Here is a 21,440-nt window from a genome sequence, read left to right as displayed (position 1 = left end):
CCACTAATCCATAAGCAATATTATTTCTAGATAATTCTAGAATAAAAATAATCAAATTATTATCACCATTTATAAAAATAATTTTAAAAAATACCAATACTTCGAATTTTGGGGGTTTTAAAAAAAAACATTTAATCGAGTAAACCTGTGAAATATAAGATGACTAAAATGTGACTAAGCCTCTTTTGTCTTTTTTACCCAAAATAAGTTTTGTGTCTGTGCATCAAAATGCATGCAATCTTTAAAAAATTACAAAATTGTTTCTTGTTAAATATTAACAGATCAAATGACCAAATTTTCCAGTTAATACTCATGAAAAGATTAGAACCTTATTAATAATGATCATCTCTCACGCCAAGTGGACATGCTGTTTGCTAGCTTTATGAAGTTTAGACTTTGGCACAAAAAAAAGTAGTGGTGTCAACTGATTTTTTTTAAAAATCCCAAGTTATGTCTCAGCCTCACTGATTGAAGCAGAAGGCGTAAATCTTTAGCTACAGAGCAAATAGACCTTTGCACCTGGAGTAGAACAATCCAACAATACATGTTCTGAATACAGCATTTATTGTAGTCTCATATAATAATTCAAACAGAGTGAGACTCAAAACTGAAATAACATGTGCAATCCATTCTTTAGAATACAGCACACATTTCCAGGTGACATACCGATATTTAATTTTGTTATATACCACAGCTCGTAAGAAAAAGTGAGCTTAACTCGAACAATTATCTGAGCGGGAGGCAAAAGGTTAAAAGCGATAGAAGCAAAAGACAATGAGAAGGTTGTACAGTATGATGTCAAATGCAAAGCAATAAGAAGAGAACCACCGACCTGTTAGAAGCAGGAAGCTGCAAGGCCAAAAATGAAAGTGGACAAACTGCCTGAGCAGGAAAGGGTGTGCAGGCTGGCTCATATTTAGCGTCACCTACAGGACAAGTCTGTCAGACGTTAGTGTCTTCATGAAAACCACACAGGCAAAGAAAATCACTTTTTTTTTTTTTTTTTTTTTTTTTTAAGAAGTTGATTAAGCTTTGCTTTTATACAAACAGGCAGAACAACATTTCTTGCACATGTGTGTCAGAGCTTTCTAAAGGTGATCCTTGGTGGCGACTCAGGCTGCAGGATGAGCGCAAACTTGGTGTCGAGGTCTCGAGAAGATGACACGCTGAGGTGAAAATTAAGCAGGATCTAAACAACAAAAAGCCAAGAGTGGAGTAATAAATCCTTATTATGTTGCTGGTGTGTAGCTAAACCTAACCACAACGCAGTTAAATGGTAAATAGAAAGTAAACTATCCTGGAAAGATTATTTGAGGCTTACGTGTTATGAGCGTGGACATAAAAGAACTAAAGTCATGCTTTTTAGAGCATAGTCCATAGACTTCACTTTCAGTTGATGGGACACAGGTTGGGGGCCGATCCATTTGGGGCCTATTTTCAAAAACTTAAATTCTAATATTTTCAAAACCAAAGCCGCAAGCGACCTAAAACCAAAACAGGCACTTCTCTTAAGCATATACAATGTATCACAAAAATTAGTACAACCCTCGCATTTTTGCAGATATTTAAGTATATCTTTTCATGGGACAACACTGACAAACTGACACTTTGACACGATGAAAAGTAGTCTGTGTGCAGCTTATACAATAGTTAATTTATTTTCCCCTCAAAATTACTCAAAATATAGCCATTACTATCCAAACCCCTGGCAACAAAAGTGAGTACACCCCTTTGAAAAAAACGTACATCCCTAAATGTCCAAATTGAGTACTGCTTGTCATTTTCCCTCCAAAATGTCATGTGACTCATTACAGGAGTGCTGTCAGCATTGCTGCAGAGATTGAAGAGGTGGGGGGGTCAGCCTGTTAGTGCTCAGACCATACGCCGCACTCTACATCAAATTGGTGTGCATGGCTGCCACCCCAGGAGGACGCCTCTTCTGAAGACGGTACACAAGAAAGCCTGCCCGTCTCATCAGACCATAGGACATGGTTCCCGTAATCTATGTGCTTTGTTGACATGTCTTCAGCAAACTGTTTACGGGCTTTTGCTGTACTCACTTATGTGATATACTGTATGAGTCTCCATTAGCAGCGACATCAAAAAGTTCAAAGTTGTTCCTTAATAAAATCCTGATTAATACTTTTTTTATCCAAGTATAACAAAACTTAAAATGGCTATAAAATTAGCAAATTTTACGCTAGCTGCACAAAAATCACCAAATGCAAAGATAATCACCTATACTTTCAGGATCAATAGCAATATTAATATATCATATGAGTTTTTGCCAAAAACAGCAACTTAATACTGGAGGTCCCGTTTTTTTGGGAGAGGGGGCTATAAAGAAAGACCAGAAAGGCATCAAATGACCCCAATACCAAACTAACTACTTGGCTTTGTCAAACAATAGACCACTCAAACAAGTAATCAAGCAGACAACCCCCCCTACACACTCCTGTGGAGTCACTGCCTAGGTGGGAAGGAGAGGTTTCACTCTGGATAGCTGCAATTAGCATCTTGAATATTTGCAAATCCAGGGCTCCCTTTGCTTTGTCAAACACAGAGGAACACGGAGATGGCCAGTCGCCATGTTCTACAATATGATTGACATGGCAGCACTGAATGCATATGTGTTGTATCAGGCATGCACAGGAACGCAAGAGAGACGGGTGGACTTCTTGGTGGGTCTTGCAAAATAATTGGCTCACTCTCATGTGGTTGCAAAGATGGCGCAAAAGGAAAAATTGCCTCGGCAACAACCTCCAACACCTAGCCGCAGGAAAAGGGCGAAGTGTCATATGTCACCACATAAAAAATGTTTTTATTACACCGTTCCTTGTACAGTAGGCAAACTGCAGCTTTTGGAAGATGTTAAAAGGTTGTCCGCCCGATTGCCTGCCTGAGGGGTCCACTGTCCGACAAACCCAAGGTACCCCTGCCCTGCAAACACTCAACATGCTAATTCAAGTAATCCAACCCTGTGATTTTGCGAGTGTGAATGGGAATGACTAATGAGGATGCTCAATGCTCACAAAAGATATGCCGATTACGGTCAGATGACCCTTCTCTTTTTTTATTTATTTATTTATTTTTTTTTTTTTAATGATCTTCATGTGATGTAAAGCACTTTGAATTGCCTTGTGTTGAATTGTGCTATATAAATAAATTTGCCTTGCCTTGCCTTGCCTTCTCTGGATACAAAAGGGGATTGTATCAACTGATCCACCCTTGTTAGTTGTAGTTAATTCATTTTATTTAGTGCAAGTTTTGAACAGCTAATAAATCACTCAATTTTCACATCAGAAACTTAATAGTACTTGAGGAAAGCATGCAGAATCATCTTAATTTTACTCAACAAAAGCAAAATTTACATTTTTCTATATACAATCACAACTTATTTAGGTTGAATTCCGATGTTACTATTGCCTCAACACGTCAGTCAAATTTTGCACCCTTATAATATTTTTCTCCCAAAGCTTTTGTGGCAGTGAATAAGCCCTGTTTTACATTCAGTTGGACTCTGAATGTTATCCAAAGTTGCTAAATAAACAAGTTACATCATAAACATACATGTGCAACACGAAAATTACGTAAATTAATGCATAACGAAATGGCGAAGACGTTAACAGTGAGAGAGCAGCATGCAGTTGTTGTGTGAAGTTAACACGCCGGGATGTGTCTTAGGAGAACTTTTCTACATGTTCGTCCATGAGCAAACATAAATTAATATTCCTTTCTTTAAAGAAAGTTTGCAGCGTTTACTTTGGAACCGCTGCATTCACGGCCATTTTTAACATTACGAACATTCGTAGAACCGCAAAGTTGCAATTTCTGATGGGGTGCAAAATTTGACGGAACATAGGCTATATGGCCTTCGTCATTTTCTAGATTGAAATGTTACATCAAATAAAACACGTAAAAGGTGAATTTTTTTCTTTGTATGGACGCAGAAATGTCTAAATTACTACTTTGTTGCCAAAAAACGGGCACTTGGCCAAAAATTACCTGATCATTTGACCGTAAAGTTACACTACTGTGTAAGGATTCAACATGGCAGCAGTCAAAAAACAAAGAGCTTTTTAAGTTAAAAATTCTTATAAATGTGTAGATTCAGGAATTTCTATAGATATGAACATAGACAGTCTATATTCTTGGTTAAAAGCAAAAAAGGGCAGTTATCATTCATTTTAAGTAAATATTTCAAGCTAAAATTATGCTATTGTGTAATTCAATGAGGCAGTGGCCGTCACAAAAAAAAAAGAGCTTTTTATGTTGAAAGTGCATGCACGGGGCTGTTTTACATAATAATTACCTTGAATCTGTGACCAAATCAATCTTGAGACCCTCCTGCCTGTTTGTATGCAGTAAAACATTTGTCTTGTTTCCACCTAAATCTGGCGTTTGAACGCAGCGTGTGTTTGAGTTTATCACAGTGAAGCAAACTCAGCTCTGCCTGGGTGGGCCCCCAACGGGAAGGCGTGGCACAATGTTTGTAGGAGCTTTCTTGTCAACTGATGTTCAAGTAAGCAATTCTATTAAGCAATTCTGTTACCCAATTAGTGGCTAATTTCATTTTACAAATGTATTCAGAAAAATGGGATCAAATGTATTGAATGGGTTTGAAGGTACGGTTAGCGGGTGTCACTAACGTGCATGAGCAAGAGCTGAATCTCGTTCTCAGCGATCCTGCGGCCAATGCATTGTCTGGGCCCGAAACCAAATGCCAGCGAGCGGAACGTGGACCAGGTCTGGGACGTATCCACCCGACTGCGGGACCACCGACCCGGGTCAAAATTGAGCGGGTTGTCGTAGATCTTGTCACTCCTCCCCATGGGGTAAAGACATGCCTGGACCAAGGTCTGAGGGAAGAAAAGTGGCTCGTCATGAAGCTGTGTTTCTTTGCACTTTAGCTACAGTGCTGGCTAAAAGTATTGGCACTCCTGCAATTCTGTCAGATAATGCTGAATTTCTTCCTGAAAATGATTGCAATTACAAATGCTTTGTAGTAATATCTTCATTTATTTTGCTTTCAATAAAAAAACACAAAAGAGAATGGGAAAAAAAATTAAATCATTATCATTTTACACAAAACTCAAAAAATGGGCCGGACAAAAGTATTGGCACCCTCGGCCTAATACTTGGTAGCACAACCTTTAGACAAAATAACTGCGAACAACTGCTTCCGGTTTCTTACAATGCTCTGTTGGAATTTTAGACCACTTTTTTGGACAACTGCTCCAGGTCTCTTGGATTTGAAGTTTGCCTTCTCCAAACTGCCATTTTCAGATTTCTCCACAGGTGTTCTATGGGATTTAGGTCTGGACTCATTGCTGGCCACTTTAGAAGTCTCCAGTGCTTTCTCTCAAACCATTTTCTAGTGCTTTTTGAAGTGTGTTTTGGGTCATTGTCCTGCTGGAGGACACAAGACCTCTGAGCGAAACCCAGCTTTCTCACACTGGGCCCGACATTATGTTGCAAAATTTGTTGGTAGTCTTCAGACTTCATATTGCCATCAACACAGTCAAGCAGTCCAGTGCCAAAGGAAGCAAAGCAACCCCAAAACATCAGGGAACCTCTGCCATGTTTGACTGTGGGGACCGTGTTCTTTTCTTTGAAGGCCTCGTTTTTTTCCTGTAAACTCTATGTTGATGCCTTTTCCCCAAAAGCTCTACTTTTGTCTCATCTGACCAGAGAACATTCTTCCAAAACGTTTTTGGCTTTTTCGGGTAAGTTTTGGCAAACTCAAGTCTGACTTTTTTATGTCTCTGGGTCAGAAGTGGGGTCTTCCTGGGTATCCTACCATAGAGTACCTTTTTATTCAGACACCAGCACAGGTTGACACTGTTGAACCCTTGGATTGCAGGACAGCTTGAACTTGTTTGGATGTTAGTCGAGGTTCTTTATCCACCATCCGCACAATCTTTCGTTGAAATCTCTCGTCAATTTTTCTTTTCCGTCCACATATAAGGAGGTTAGCAACTAGAGGCGTGCGGGATTTCCGATTCTTAGATTATTCGCGATTCGGCCGTTGAAGATTTGAGAACGATTCACAAATATCCAAATTCCGATTATTGAATTATACCAGGTAAAGCGGAAGTAAAACACAGCGCGGTCTTTGGGACGCAATGAGGAACGGACCGAGAGTAAATATCATGTTCAACTCATGCCGCAAAATAAAAAAACAATCATACCTGACTGCGGCTGACCGCCGCTACAAACAACGCCCAGTTGGTAGTTGCTACAAACATACGGCTACAGTAGATATCATATATATGTACTGTAGAACTAGATGCAAAATGACAGAAGACATCAGTGTTAGAACATGTATTATTGAACAGAGATGCGAAATGACAGACTTTCCGGCGTAAGTAAACAGCCGCCATCTTAAAGCAGTAGACCTCTCTAGAAGGCTCTGTTGTAGTGAACCTAATCAACTTTTTATCTAAAATACTCCTAAATCGGCAGAATCTTGTCTTGAATCTATCTTTAAATGATGACATAGTTTTAAAACTTTGACATGTCCAAAGTAGACAGAAGGGAAATTATGGAATAACGGGAGCAAATTTAACAACTGTAACAGTTGATTTCCAACATTAAATTAATTGAATGTAGTTTAAAGCTGCTGATACAGAATGGGGACTGGAGTTTTTTTTATTTACTGTTATTTTTGTATATTTGTTTACTGTTATATGTTAACTTGATACTGAAATAGTAGTTTGGTTTAGCCTGAGAGGATTTTTGAACAATTTTGGAACTAATGTACAAAACGTTAAAAAAAAAAAAAAAAAAAATTTTTAAAAAGGAGGGGGGGTGCATCAATAATCGTTTTATAATCGAATCGGAGCCTCTGACTCGTAATCGAATCGTTAGGTCCCTAAAGATTCCCAGCTCTATTAGCAACAGTGCCATTGGCTTTACACTTATTGATGACACAGCGCACGGTGGACACAGGAACATTCAGGTCTTTGGGGATGGACTTGTAGCCTTGAGATTGCCAATGCCCTCTCACAATTTTGCTTCTCAAGTCCCTAGACAGTTCTTTGGTCTTCTTTTTTTCTCCATGCTCAATGTGGTACACACAAGGACACAGGACAGAAGTTGAGTCAACTTTAATCCATTTTAACTGGCTGCAAGTATGATTTAGTTATTGCCACCACATGTTATGCGCCACAGGTAAGTAACATGTGCTGTTAATTACACAAATTAGAGAAGCATCACGTTTTTTCAAAAGGTGCCAATACTTTCGTCCGGCCCATTTTTGGAGTTTTGTGTAAAATAATCATGTTTTTCCCATTCTCTTTTGTGTTTTTCATTGCAAGCAAAATAAATGAAGATATTACTATCAAAGCATTTGTAATTGCAATCATTTCTGGGAGAAATTGAGCATAATCTGAAAGAACTGCAGGGTTGCCAATACTTTTGGCCAGCACTGTATGTGTTTTGGTGACATGAGACTAACTCACCCCTGCAGGAATGTTGTAATTCTGCAGAACTATGTCTTTTACTGGGTAGCGCTGAACTGAGATGCCCACCGGATACAGCCTGGAACAAAACACCACAACATAATTGAGTTCCTCTACATGCAGGAAATGAAAGTCTGAAGGGATTTTTTTTCTTAGCTTTTGAAGAAATTCAGATGGAAATTGTCCTCTCAAGGGTATCTCGTTGACTTTGTATAAATTATATGTTTTTAAATTTACAAAAAATGAGTGCTGCTTGAATAGAGATATCAACTCATATAATATGAAAATGCTTATATACATACGTACAGTGGTATGAAAAAGTATCTGAACCTTTTGGAATTTCTCACATTTCTGCATAAAATCACCATCCAATGTGATCTGATTTTTGACAAAATCACACAGATCAAAACATTGTGTCTGCTTTAAATAAAACCGCCTAAACATTCATAGGTTTTCATATTTTAACGAGGATAGTAGCAAACAGACAGAAAGGGGAAAAATAAGTAAGTTAACCATCACATTTAATATTTTGTGCCCGCCCCCCCTCAATTTTAGCTATAGCTCCTTTAAGCAAAAGTACCATTGTGCCATCAGTGACTATTGAATTTGGATTATTATTATCACTGTTATTCTTTTTGTTATTTGCTTACCTGAGAATCTCCTTTAGTACGCATTTCAGGAGCGGAGCCCCCTCTAAAGCTTTTTGAGGGTCCCCGTTGGCCCTTTCCACAGACTCGGTCACCTGCTGCCTTACGTTCTCCTGCACGGCAGGGTTACGAGCCAGCTCGAACAAACCAAACTGCAATGGTATCGCCGTCTGAATATAAGAGCACAATCGTTTCACACCACACGTACGGATCAGCAGAGCGGTGCTGACATTTACACACTGTGTCCACTCCTCCAGCCATTAGTTCAATGATGTTGGCCGTAATGGCCTCGTGGGATAACTGCCCTTTCTCCAGGAGCTGGCCCAGAACTCCAGAGAACTCGCCTTTATGAGAGCACGAAGTAGGTCTGGAGGACATGCGTTGGAAAGCAGTCTTGATCCTTGATTCAGCTGGAAAACCAAACGTGGCAAATTTGAAGTACAAATAGGAAAAGATTCTGGAGAAGGCCGACCTATTGGTCAAACTCTAACTTACTCAACACTCAGTGGGGCTAATAAGTATTTAGTCAACCACTAATTGTGCAAGCTCTCCCACTTGAAAATATTAGAGAGGCCTGCAATTGTCAACATAGGTAAACCTCAACCATGAGGGACAGAATGTGGAAAAAAACAATGTCACATTGTTTGATTTTTAAAGAATTTATTTGCAGATCGTGTTGGAAAATAAGTATTTGGTCAATACCAAAAGTTCATCTCAATACTTTGTTATGTACCCTTTGTTGGCCATAACGGAGGCCAAACGTTTTCTTTAACTCTTCACAAGCTTTTCACACACTGTTGCTGGTATTTTGGCCTATTCCTCCATGCAGATCTCCTCTACAACAGTGATGTTTTGGGGCTGTCGTTGGGCAACACGGATTTTCAGCTCCCTCCACAGATTTTCTATGGGGTTGAGATCTGGAGACTGGCTAGGCCACTCCAGGACCTTGAAATGCTTCTTACGAAGCCACTCCTTTGTTGCCCTGGCTGTGTGTTTGGGATCATTATCATGCGTAAAGACCCAGCCACGTCTCATCTTCAATGCCCTTGCTGATGGAAGGAGATTTTCACTCAAAATCTCTCGATACATAGCCCCATTCATTCTTTCCTTTACAAAGATCAGTCGTCCTGGTCCCTTTGCAGAAAAACAGCCCCAAAGCATGATGTTTCCACCCCCATGCTTCACAGTGGGTATGGTGTTCTTCGGCTGCAATTCAGTATTCTTTCTCCTCCAAACATGGGAACCTGTGTTTCTACCAAAAAGTTCTATTTTGTTTTCATATGACCATCACACATTCTCCCAGTCCTCTTCTGGATCATCCAAATGCTCTCTAGCGAACCGCAGACGGGCCTGGACGTGTACTTTCTTCAGCAAGGGGACACGTCTGGCAGTGCAGGATTTGAGTCCCCGGCGGCGCATTGTGTTACTGATAGTAGCCTTTGTTACTGTGGTCCCAGCTCTCTATAGGTCATTCACAAGGTCCCCCCGTGTGGTTCTGGGATTTTTGCTCACCGTTCTTGTTATCATTTTGACGCCACGGGATGAGTTCTTGCATGGAGCCCCAGATCGAGGAAGATTATCAGTGGTCTTGTATGTCTTCCATTTACTAATAATTGCTCCCACAGTTGACTTCTTTACACCAAGCGTTTTACCTATTGCAGATTCAGTCTTCCCAGCCTGGTGCAGGTCTACAATTTTGTCTCTGGTGTCCTTCGACAGCCCTTTGGTCTTGGCCATGGAGTTTGGAGTGTGACTGACTGAATTTGTGGACAGGTGTCTTTTATACCAATAATGAGTAAAAACAGGTGCCATTAATACAGGTATCGAGTCGAGCCTTATTAGACCTCGTTAGAAGAAGTTAGACCTCTTTGACAGCCAGATGTTTTGCTTGTTTGTAGGTGATCAAATACTTATTTTCCACTCTAATTTGGAAATAAATTCTTTAAAAATCAAACAATGTGATTTTCTGTTTATTTTTTTCCACATTCTGTCTCTCATGGTAGAGGTTTATCCATGTTGACAGTTACAGGCCTCTCTAATATTTTCAAGTAGGAGAACTTGTACAATTGGTGGTTGACTAAATACTTATTTGCCCCATTGTAAAACAATACAGACCCTACCGTGGGTGAATATGTGGTCCCACGCAGTGACGTGCTGGGTCCACAAGGAGGCACCGAGACGCTCCATCAGGGGCGAGGGCAAGTAAAGGAGTGGCACAGTGGTGGCCAGCATTCTTTCCACCCCCCAAATAAACCTTCGGGACTCGGCGGAGGGCTTTGATGAGAAGAGACCGATGCGCTCTCCGTATAGAATGTAGCAGATCGCTGCAAAACATTAGTAAAGTCATATCAATGCCACTTGAAGTGAATGTCATTTTTCCCAGTTGACATGGATTGCACGTCTACTGCCATCAATGTCAGTGAATTCTATGAGTCAAAGTCACATTCTCCTTCAAACATAAATGCAGTTACACACAAGTGAGTCACACAACCATCATACTTGTAAATGTGTCATGTGTGGCATTGTCTGTCTTCTATTTTTAACCATGTGTGACCGACATGTCAAGCGCTCATACAGTGCTACTTACTGAAGTTTTCACAGTACATAATTTAGTTCCCAATTTTGTTATGTTACAGCCTTGTCACACATAAGATATTTTTTTGCCCTTAACATCCCACACAGAAAACATTTGTTTCAAGATTACCAAAGTTTGGATCACCATTCTTCTATAATAGCCCAAGACTTACAGTAGGTCCTAACTCACTTTTTCACTAGTTTCTTTTTAGCCTAAATCAGTCCCTCATGATGCTGACCACCTCATGTAAAATTTCCCACATCCTCAATTGAACAGATAATGCAAAAATAGGCTGAGTGAACCTCCTGAGACCAGAGTTTTTTTTTTTTTTTTTTTTTGCAATGCATTTTTTATTTGTCTTTACTATTTGAGGTTAGTAAGACCTCCTAAATTGCATGACAAAATTTGGTTTTTGTGGTTTTGAAGACATTTTTTCTGCTTTTGAGGACAGTGTGTTGATCATAATATCAGATATATATTTTCCTGCTTGGGACCAGAATGATCAAAATGGTCAACACACAAAATATTAGCTTCAATTTATAAGTGGTTCTCAAAAAAATCAAAAGCTGCCGCAAATTTTGCACGCAATCAAAATTGTTAAATAATGCCAAAATCCTCAAATGAGAACACAAGACTCAATAGTGTTTTACTTTGCAGGTTCTCCTAAATAGTGAAAATATTTTATGCCATGTCGAGCTAGAGATGTTATTTAACAGAAATATACTCCTTTTGTTCAGCAAATTTGGATGTAAAGGTAACTTTTTTGAGTTTTCTTCGCTGAGCTACTGGAGAAACCTCAGATTTTGACGCCATTTCCATTTCTTTATTCATTTAAATAGGTGTAAAGTAGTGTAGACACCACAAGAAGGTGCTGCCAACGTCCCTGAATCTGCCTAAGTGGTCAAAGGATTTAAAAAATGACGTTTGATGAATCTGAGGCAGAAATCCAACGTCCTCAAATGAGTATTCTGGGTCTCATCAGGTTGAAATCGAATGATTAATAAGTACATAGATTCAACCAGTAGCGTCATTAGGCCTAATATACTTAAGCCCCCCTAAATAATTTGGTGTTGTTTTATAAAAAAAAAAAAAATAATAATAATAATAATTATATATATATATATATATATATATATATATATATATATATATATATATATATATATATATATATATATGTGTGTGTCTATATATCTATCTATCTATATATATGGCTGTCAAATTTATCGCGTTAACGGGCGGTAATTTTTTTAATCAGGTTGAAATATTTAACGCATGCACGGAATGACCCACTAATGCATTGCCGCAAACAGACTACAATGGCGCTGTTTTTCGTTCATTGAGAGCTAAGAGGCAGAGAAAAGCGGATGGACACAGGCATTCATTGGGGCCGCGCCATTTATTGGCATAAGATTTGGCAACAATCATAACTATTGTGGCGAGCGGCGTGGGGATGAAAGACAGGGGATGATTAGTTGTTAACACGCTTCATTGAACACAACGCAGAACATATACCATTTGCAGCCACCACTGAAAGTCACGGTTGCCCAACTTCCCATCATGCATTTGGGCAGAACAGTTAAGTCGCTACAGTATCATTTACTGAAAGCACAACAAAAATAATACTTCTATCTCTCAAAAAACAATGTTCACCAAAAAAAAAAGCGTTCAATGCAAAGAAAACTGGCATTCCCAATCAAAGTAGCTATGCAAAATACATATAAAACTTACTCAGACTTTGATCAAACTCTATTCAAACATTTCGTTTAGCTCAACAAATACACTAGATGGCAATATTTAATCACAATATACAAACTATCAGAGGACTCATACGTTGTGAAGTCAACACTCAAATGAACGTAGGGTACAATGAACCCAGAAATTACGGTGTCAGTCAAGGGGCAAAACGCACTGGAAAAACTTAAGACTTAAAACTTAGGTTAGATCTCTGATTAATTTAAAACTCGCCCTTGACACCTTGTGGTGTATTTCAGTCACTGCCTTACGTAGTTAAAGACACTGTGGAAGAACGGCTGTGACGTCCCGCTCGGCGACGTCAACAATGGCAAGCTATTAGTTTACTTTTTGATTGAAAATTTTACAAATTTTAGGAAAACGAAAACATACAGAGGGGTTTTAATATAAAATTACTATAACTTGTACTCACATTTATCTTTTAAGAACTACAAGTCTTTCTATCCGTGGATCCCTTTAACAGAAAGAATGTTAATAATGTTCATGCCATCTTGTGGTATTAGTGTTATGATAAACAAATACAGTACTTATGTACAGTATGTCAAATGTTTATATCCGTCTTATCTTTCCATTCCAACAATAATTTACAGAAAAATATGGCATATTTTAGAGATGGTTTGAATTGCGATTTATTAATTTTTAAGCTGTGATTAACTCGATTAAAAATCTTAATATTAATAATTAATATTATGTATATTTATACACAAAAAATGCTGACATATTCTCAATGAAGTTGCCAGAATATTAGTTTAAACCAATAATCATATCATCTGTCATTATTAACTTAAATATGATCATAAATCTGTCAGTTTCCCCTCACTTCATAGAGTAAGCAATCTGTGCGACTAACAAATATTTGGGAACAAACAATTACTGTGTTGTGAGGAAAGTCATGGCATTAGCCTCTCTCTCTCCCATATATGTGTATATTATCAGTCTTTGTTAGCTGTTTATGTTTTGTGCTTGTACGCTACATTCACTTACTACATTCTGTGCAACTTCTCGTGGGTAAGCCCCCCCCCGCCCCCCCCCCCCGTTCTTAAAAACAGTGACGCCCCTGAGTTCAAAATTTGGATCGTTTTTTTTTGTTTTGCTCTCTGAAATATGTGGGGGGAAAAAACAAAAAAATAAAAATGGTGCAATAGAATTTTTTTTGGGGGGGGGGGGGCATGTAATGGAAAAAAAAGCCCAATAACAGATTTCTTTTTAGCATAGAAAAATACATTGTCCTCATGGGATGGTGTGTCATTACTAGGGGTGTAGATCACCAATTTGAAGACAATACAATATTGATTCTTTAAACAATACGATAATTGTTGATATAAAGTCTGCCAGGATTTAATTCAACTTAAGGGCTTATGATTAATTTTATTTAATAATTTAAAAACATTTAACACAATCAGTTACATTTCACCTCAATCACACAAAATGACAAAGTAATTTTGACGGTTTTGACCATTTTGTTGCAGAAACATTTCTGACATTTGAATGAAAACTTGTTTAAAAAAAAAAAAAAAAACGAAATAACTTCAAAAGATGATGCTGATACACATTTACACTCATTTACACACATTTACATTAACACATATACATTCGATTATTTAATCGAGACAAGTGTCTCAAACGTGCGGCCCAGAGTGCAGTTGCGGCTTGCAGCCCAACTGTGGCCCCCTTTGACATCCAATTGTAGTATTCGTGTTGCCCGCATGTATCTATTGTTGGTCAATAAATAAATATATATAATTTTAAATAAATTGAATATATTAATTGCTTCCATTTTGTGGGCGAAAAATCATTTATATAAGCAGTAATACATTTGAGAAATTGCAAATAGAAAGAAAACAATACATCATAATAATTTAATAGAAAATATATACTTTTAAAAACCTTAAAAAAGTATATACACAAATGAAAAAAATAATATAAGAAATTGTAATCAAATGGAAAAAAGGACATAAATTCAAATAACTATAACCCTTGAGTATGTTGCTCTGGGAGTTTCATTTATTTTTGTTTTGTGACCTCACATAGCCCAACTCTTTAAAGGGCTGCCATTGACGGCAGCAGACGTCCAATTAAAGATGTCCCGATCGATTGGGATACCGATCGATCGGGTCCGATCACGTCATTTTCAAAGTATCGGAATCGGCAAAAAAATATCGGACATGCCTTTTTTTAATATACTGTATATACTGTATGTATTTCAATTAAATTGTTTTCTAATTGTATTTAACATTACAGACAAAATGTCTTACACTCATCCAGAGTATTTAGTTTTGGCTTAAAGTAGGGCTATCAAATTTATCGCGTTAATGCCGGTAATTAATTTTTTAAAAAATTAATCACGTTAAAATATTTAACGCAATTAACGCATGCGCTGCACGACCCACTCCACATTGTCGCGTTCATTCTATAATGGCGCCGTTTTACCTATATTTACAGATAGAAGGCAGCGTAAAATGAGTAGAGTGAATTTTGGCAGTCTTTGGAGCCTTTTTTTAAATGGCTAAAGCCTTACAATCCCTCTCTCAACAATTAGAAATATCGTGGGAAGCAATGTGGGGAAGAAAGGTAGTAGTTGATCTTTTTCTTAACACCCTATGTTATTTCCCAAAGCAGAGAAGATATATCAATTGGTGCCACTACGCACAGTCATGGTTGCACTTCCCATCATGCATTTGGGCAGAACAGTTCAATGGCTACAGTATCATTCACTGAAAGATCAACAAATACACTAGATGGCAATATTTAGTCACAATATACAACGTCACATTTATCCTTCAAGAATTACAAGTCTTTCTATCCGTGGATCCCTCTCACAGAAAGAATGTTAATCATGTAAATGCCATCTTGAGGATTTATTGTCATAATAAACAAATACAGTACTTATGTACTGTATGTTGAATGTATATATTCGTCCGAGTTTTATTCATTTTTTTATTAATGCATTGCCAAAATGTATATGATCGGGAAAAATTATCGGGAATGATTGGAATATAATCAGGAGCAAAAAAAAAGCAATTGGATCGGGAAATATCGGGATCGGCAGGTACTCAAACTAAAACAATTGGGATCGGATCGGGAGCAAAAAAACATGATCGGAACAACCCTACGTCCAATCCCTCTTAACTGGAAGGGGCTGGAAGCGATTGAATGATCACTTCCAGCCCCATTGCCGTCAAAAGGTATTTTCAATATCAATTCCACTCTTCAACTAAATACCACAACACACAATCTGCGATCTGAGCTGACAGCTACTGGTTACTTTTGAATAGATGTCCACTGTAGTGACCTCTGTCCCTGAAAAGGTAAAAAGTGGGTTCAAAGGCCTTGAAATTTTTTGAAAAACATGACAAGGGTGTACCCAGATCATCTGCTTTTCCTCGTCAACGGAAGGAGCTGTGACATTTTAGAATTTTTCTCAAGAAATTAGTTAAAATGAATAGAAGGATAATCTTCGGAGCATCTGACCTTCCAGTGCAAAAGCGAAGAGGTCTGGACCGGGGTTAAAGGTCAGGCTGCTTTGCCCCTGGCTTTCTATCCTGGCCTGGGTTACCCGGCAGAAATCCCTCGCTACTTCGTCCAAGTGGGGCAGGAACTGCTGGAAGGCCGCTTTCAACATAACCTCCTTGTTGAGCAGCATACGGTCGGCTCGCCACTCGGCACCGTTCCTGGTGAGAAAACACTCAATGAAGCTCGAAAGTGTGTACATGTGTAATGAGAAAATCGGCGCTGACTTTAGGAAGATTCCTTTCGTATGTCCACGGGTCTCGCGGTGCTTGGCCCACGGTTGAATGGCCAGCCGTTCCGGGTTGCAGCCTTCGTGGCGGAACAACTCGGCGATGTCACGCGGCATGATAATGTTCACGCTGCTTTGGGGGCCCACATGCTCCCTTTTGTGATAAAAAATCCAAAGCGTATCACATTTTGGTATTTATTTATGGAGAAGATTGACTGTTGCGGTACCTGTATATGGGTCCGAGGGTACTGAAAGAGCTCTCCATGTGCTTGTGGAGTTGCTTGAAGCGATCTTCCCTCCAGAAGGTGAGCAAGTTGAGCCATCTATTCCTACCAGTGTGAGGGATTTCCTCAAAACTACGCACCGGCCCACTGCTACTCGCCCCGACAACTCTTTTATCCCTCGCTGTCGCACTGATTGCCCTAGCAGAGCCGCTGCTCCGCGTTCGGACACGCATCCTCACCGCGCTGGACATGATCAAGTGTGGCATGTGAGGTCTGGTTATTCCTAACTTCCTGCCTCAGAACAATCCTTGGAGTCACAATTCGAGATAGGAAGTAGTGATTTATGGATGGAAAGGTGGACAGTTCAAGAGAATGACAACAAAAAACAAGCGAGAGGACAGACAGCTGGGTGAAATAGGCTTTATTTTAACAGTTGTGCACAATTTCAATTTCCTTCAAGCTACTTTAACAATGCTACCTATTTTTGGAGTCTTGAGACAATATTTAACGCCTCAAGAAGAATGTATGTGTAGCAGGGCTGTTGTTCTGCTGTTTGTTTGTTTTTTAATAGGGACAGTGCACATTGATGAACATCTAGATGTAAATATGCCAGATTGTAGCAAGTATATGCTAATTTACATCTGTAGTCCCTAAACAGGTGACACAAAGATACAAAAAGGAAAGAAATAACAAAAGATTACAATAAAACAACACAATACAATACGTTACTAAGAACTTAAAAGTCAGTGATTGCAAGACTGATTTGCTTTCAACCACTGCTTGAGCTGAGTTTTGAAAGTTCATATTGTGGGACATTGCCTGATGGCGAGTGGTAAACTGTTCCAGGTTTTACAGGCCTTTACAGAGAGAGAATTGTGACCGAAGGCTGTTTTTCTGATTGGAACCTCACAGTCCCCTCTAGAGGAGGCCCTGGTCCCGAGATCTCTGTGAGCCCTTTTTTTTTTTTTTTTTTTTTTTTAGAAAGTCCGACATGGGAGGTGGGGTAAATCCATGTAACACCTTGTACATTAGACAGGCAGTTTTAAAAAATTTTAAATTCTCAAGGCTCAATAAGCAGTACTTTTTTAAAATGTTACACACATGGAATGACATTGGTTTTCTGGCAAAAACCTTTAACGATTTCTTGTAGAGTGATTCTATCTTACTGCATGTATTTACAACTGCCAGTTGCCAACAAGTAACGCAGTATTCAATGTGTGATAAAATCATTGCATGTAGAAACATTCTAGCAGCCCCAGTTTTGGTCAGCAACAGAGTTCAGATATGGTCAGAAAAACTAATGAAGCGCTGTAGTGCCCCCCCGTTTACATCGGCTGAAAAACAAATTCACAACAGAGGTGTGGAAAAAGCCACATGGAACTGCATCGTCAGTGGCGGCCAACTATTTTAACCCTTAAATGCCTGCAACATGAAGCAATTATCAGAGAATCCCAAAATTTGAAAAATAAGGTCTTAATTGAACCTTTTTTTTTTTTTTTTTTTTTTTCAAATTTGTAAAATAATAAGCAAAATTAATATGTGTAATAAGCGCTCTAATATCTATAACCCGAGCTAAATCCTGATATATTTTTCTCATGGAGCCTGCAGATGCATGTGTTGACAATTTTTTGGAGAAAGAAATTTTAAGTCCTAAAATCATGAAATTCTAAGTGCATCAAATGTGATAAATATGGCTACAAAGGGTTAAATGTCAAATGAGCTTTTGTAACGTATGCGTCATGTTCAAGAAGAGCAACAATGGTTGTAGCCACAATAGCTACAGCACCTTCCAAGAAATTAAAGCAATGCCGTCTCCATGACGACCAGTTTGCTGTGACAGGATCTGGTATTGGATTCCTATACAATGGGACATGAGGTGGAAATAGATGTAATATGAATTCAAGAATATACTGTATATGGAATGATTCTAACACTTTTTTGAACACGTTAAAAATTAGGGCTGCAGCTATCGATTATTTAAGTAATTGATTAATCTATCAGTTCGAATAATGAAGTAATAGGATTAGGAACATTTAATATGTTGCAGAATAAATTTTAGGAGAAAAAAAATCAAAGGCTTGCTAAGGTTGCGCTTTCAAAACAGCATTAAATGCGAATACAAAATAAAATTCTCGAGTGTTTTCAAACTATTCAGAATTGCACTTTCATTTCACACGAGCAATAAATACATTCTAAAATTAATTAAAATACCTGAACTTAGCCTCAAACGGTATTACAAAAAAATAATAAATCAGTATCGAAGTACAACTAAAGAAACTGGCTAACTTGCATAGAAAAAGCCTGCTAGCTTAAATGCTATAAAATGCTAACACATATTCCCACAAAAAAACTGCTAAATATACCTCTAAACTAAATTACGAATGCATAAAGAATCATATTAGCGCAAAAACTTAACTCTTAACAGGGAGCAGCTTGAGCCAGCCATGTTAGATGAATTATGTCATATTCACTGTCAGCACAAGAGGGCAGTGTATCCACACAAATGAATAAAACTAAATGCAAACACTTTCAAAACAAACCATTGCAACGCCACTAATTAAACGAATCCTTGAAGCAGCAAAGTTTTTTCTAATCGAATTACCGTATTGGCCCGAATATAAGACGGCCCTGATTATAAGACGACCCCCTCCTTTTCACGACTCAAGTTTGAAAAAAGACTTTTTGAACACCAAATTCATTTTTATACAGAAAATAATTACAGTACATCCGAAACAAATGATTATAACAATATATTTGAGAGAAAAAGCATGCTATTTTGCCTCATTCAAATCTTAAGATCTGAACATTTAAATATGTAAACTAAAGTGCAATCATATTCGTAAATGAACGGCTTCTGGTTTTTGAAATGTAAATAAACCACTCTATTGTGATAAAACAACAAAATTGCAATAACTGCATTAACCATCAAAGTGAAGTCTAACTGTAACTGTAGTCTTGAAACAAATCTGAAGAAGGAAAAACATTGCAATAAAATAATGCAAACTGGTCAAACTTGAGAGTAGCTGAGATCTGTCATGACAGAACATAGCTTCAATGATATCTGGCGTCATCTAGCGTCGTGAATGGGTATAATGTCTAGACCACGAATATAAGACGACCCCTTCTTTTTCAGTCTTATTTCAATGTAAAAAACACCGTCTTGTATTCGGGCCAATACGGTACTCGAGTTAATCGATTAATCGTAGCAGCACTAATTAAAATACTTAAAAATTGGGAGCTGGACAAAAAAGGGTTGAAAACAGACAGAGAAAGGACGCGTCGAGTGAAGAGTGATACAAAACATCATTCATTGCGGTCTCGATATAACTGCTCTTACTGAGGGGACACCTTGTATGTAAGTTAGATTTCGGTTTATTGCTTTCTGCTTTTTTCAACTTCGCGACTATTGCGTTTGATGCTCCAAAAATAGTTTGCCATGTTTTACTTGTCTAGTAAGATAAGAAAAAAAACTTGATGAGCCAGAAAAAAACTGATTTCAATTTTGGAATCAGAATGTCCTTTTTAGTTTTAATCAGGTTAAAAATCAGATTTATTATTTTTTTAAATTGTTCCTCAGTGTTATTTAAATATGTCTCAGCATCCTGACAAAAAATATTTAATTGCCTTTCTTAAAGGGATCCTCTATTTTTAGGACAAGTAATTCTTAAAAGATAAATGTTAGTATGAGTTATAATAATTTGATATTAAAACCCCTCTTAATGTTTTTGTTTTAATAAAGTTTGTAAAATTATTTTAAGTGATAGGTCGCCATTCTTGTTACGTCGCAGTGCGTGACGTCACCGGTCCCGTTGCCGAAATTCCAGCGTGTCACTCTTTAGCTTTCCCAACATGTCGTCAGTTCTACCCTTCATATTTGAACCAGATCTGAAAAATGAAGAGCAGGACAGCACTGTCGGCCGTTCACAAGACGAGTTTCAGGGGAAAATGCGTGCAGTAAATACCTGATAAGACAAAAGTTGGGCAAAACTGGTGATGCGAGAGAGTGCTTTTTGGAACTCCGGTTGGGAGCGAGAGTGTATGCTGTTTGGAACTCCGGTTTTATTAGCAGATATTCAAGGTAAGCATATTGCGTTTTCAAACTTATCCCAATATAATAATTATGTAGATTGTTAGCATCCAGAGCTGTCGTGTGCTTTACATACAGTACAGGCCAAAGAGCACACCTTGTGTAATCCATGTCTTGTACATTGTAACGCGATGTAGCTAGGATACGTGTATAAAAGTACCAAAAAGGGGAGAAGCTACCACTTATACACATTTATTCACAAAAAATATTTCCACCTTGACCACTCTTCACTCGGGAGCTCAGCAGTACGCAAACACGCGTTCCCTGACGAGCTCCAACATTGTTGTAAGGTCCACGTCAGAGTCACTGTCGTCACTGTAGCGTGCCATAGTGTTTTAATTATTTAGTATGATTTGGGGAAAACTCCCACGAAGAATAGTCAACATAAAAGATAGCAATAGTAATCCAAATCCGCGTTTTTTACTCACTCGAAGATCGAGGAATTAGACCGATCCCATGGCAATGTCGCAGCCACGATCAGGCCGTCGATTCAACAAAATAGACTGACCCGAAAAGCCGCTGTGGGACCGACGGATCAAAAAAATGGACAGATCTGAAACCAATATTGCAGACAGGTGGGACCGTCGGATCCAGAAAATAGACGGATCCCTTACTTGACTGAGGATCCTGGAAAAATATTCCGGCGCCAGTTGTAACGCATGGTGGGTAGGATACGTGCATACAAGGACGAAAAAGGGGGAGAAGCCTCCACTTATACACATTTATTCACTAAAAATAATAATTCCACCTTGACCACTCACTTCACTCCCCGTGTTTCCATTTGACTGGAAATTGCATCCAAAAGCAGTACATCGTGGCATTTTACTTCGCGAGTTTAGGCAGCAATAAGCAATTGTTGAACACACTACACATTTGGAAATATCCCAATTACGTCATTCACTGCGAGCCCGCAAACCATGGCGCCTACTAACGGTCAAAATATGGACTAA

The 21,440-nt window shown here is 38.5% G+C and overlaps 2 protein-coding genes across 4 annotated transcripts in view; both read right to left on the bottom strand.

The window, feature by feature from the left end:
* Window positions 1–1,051, bottom strand: part of pklr (pyruvate kinase L/R) — a 69,358-nt gene extending 68,307 nt beyond the window's left edge. For both annotated transcript variants that reach the window (XM_057835340.1, XM_057835343.1), the window contains exon 1: window positions 833–1,051. In XM_057835340.1, the coding sequence (XP_057691323.1) occupies window positions 833–914 (82 nt within the window). In that variant the 5' untranslated portion in view covers window positions 915–1,051. The remainder of the gene's footprint in view (window positions 1–832) is intronic.
* LOC130915373 (cytochrome P450 11B, mitochondrial) lies at window positions 1,040–16,669 on the bottom strand. 2 transcript variants are annotated; one of them, XM_057835350.1, is made up of 9 exons: window positions 16,407–16,669; window positions 16,178–16,333; window positions 15,912–16,111; window positions 10,231–10,434; window positions 8,351–8,520; window positions 8,114–8,280; window positions 7,464–7,542; window positions 4,650–4,859; window positions 1,040–1,189 (listed from the first exon to the last, which is right to left on the bottom strand). In XM_057835350.1, exons 1-9 carry the CDS (start codon window positions 16,667–16,669, stop codon window positions 1,079–1,081), a joined length of 1,560 nt encoding a protein of 519 aa, XP_057691333.1. In that variant the 3' UTR covers window positions 1,040–1,078. The 2 variants fall into 2 exon arrangements, with proteins under 2 accessions (XP_057691333.1, XP_057691331.1); XM_057835348.1 differs by having other exon boundaries at window positions 15,912–16,333.
* Between the last annotated feature and the right edge of the window lie 4,771 nt (window positions 16,670–21,440).

Source organism: Corythoichthys intestinalis, chromosome 4 (genome assembly GCF_030265065.1).
Source record: "Corythoichthys intestinalis isolate RoL2023-P3 chromosome 4, ASM3026506v1, whole genome shotgun sequence".
In the NCBI taxonomy this organism is placed as follows: domain Eukaryota; kingdom Metazoa; phylum Chordata; class Actinopteri; order Syngnathiformes; family Syngnathidae; genus Corythoichthys; species Corythoichthys intestinalis.
Note: the sequence above shows the minus strand (reverse complement) of the source record. Positions and strands in the feature narration are given on the sequence as shown.

Bases quoted from the DNA above. Each gene is read 5' to 3' on its own strand.
- LOC130915373 (XM_057835348.1), bottom strand. From the start codon at position 16,669: ATGCCACACTTGATCATGTCCAGCGCGGTGAGGATGCGTGTCCGAACG. The intron at 8,281-8,350 runs GTGTGTAAATGT...TCTTATATTCAG, and splicing joins TGGCTGGAGGAGTGGACACA to ACGGCGATACCATTGCAGTT. The intron at 1,190-4,649 runs GTTAGTGACACC...TTTGTTGTTTAG, and splicing joins TTCAGCTCTTGCTCATGCAC to ATCCTGCTTAATTTTCACCT.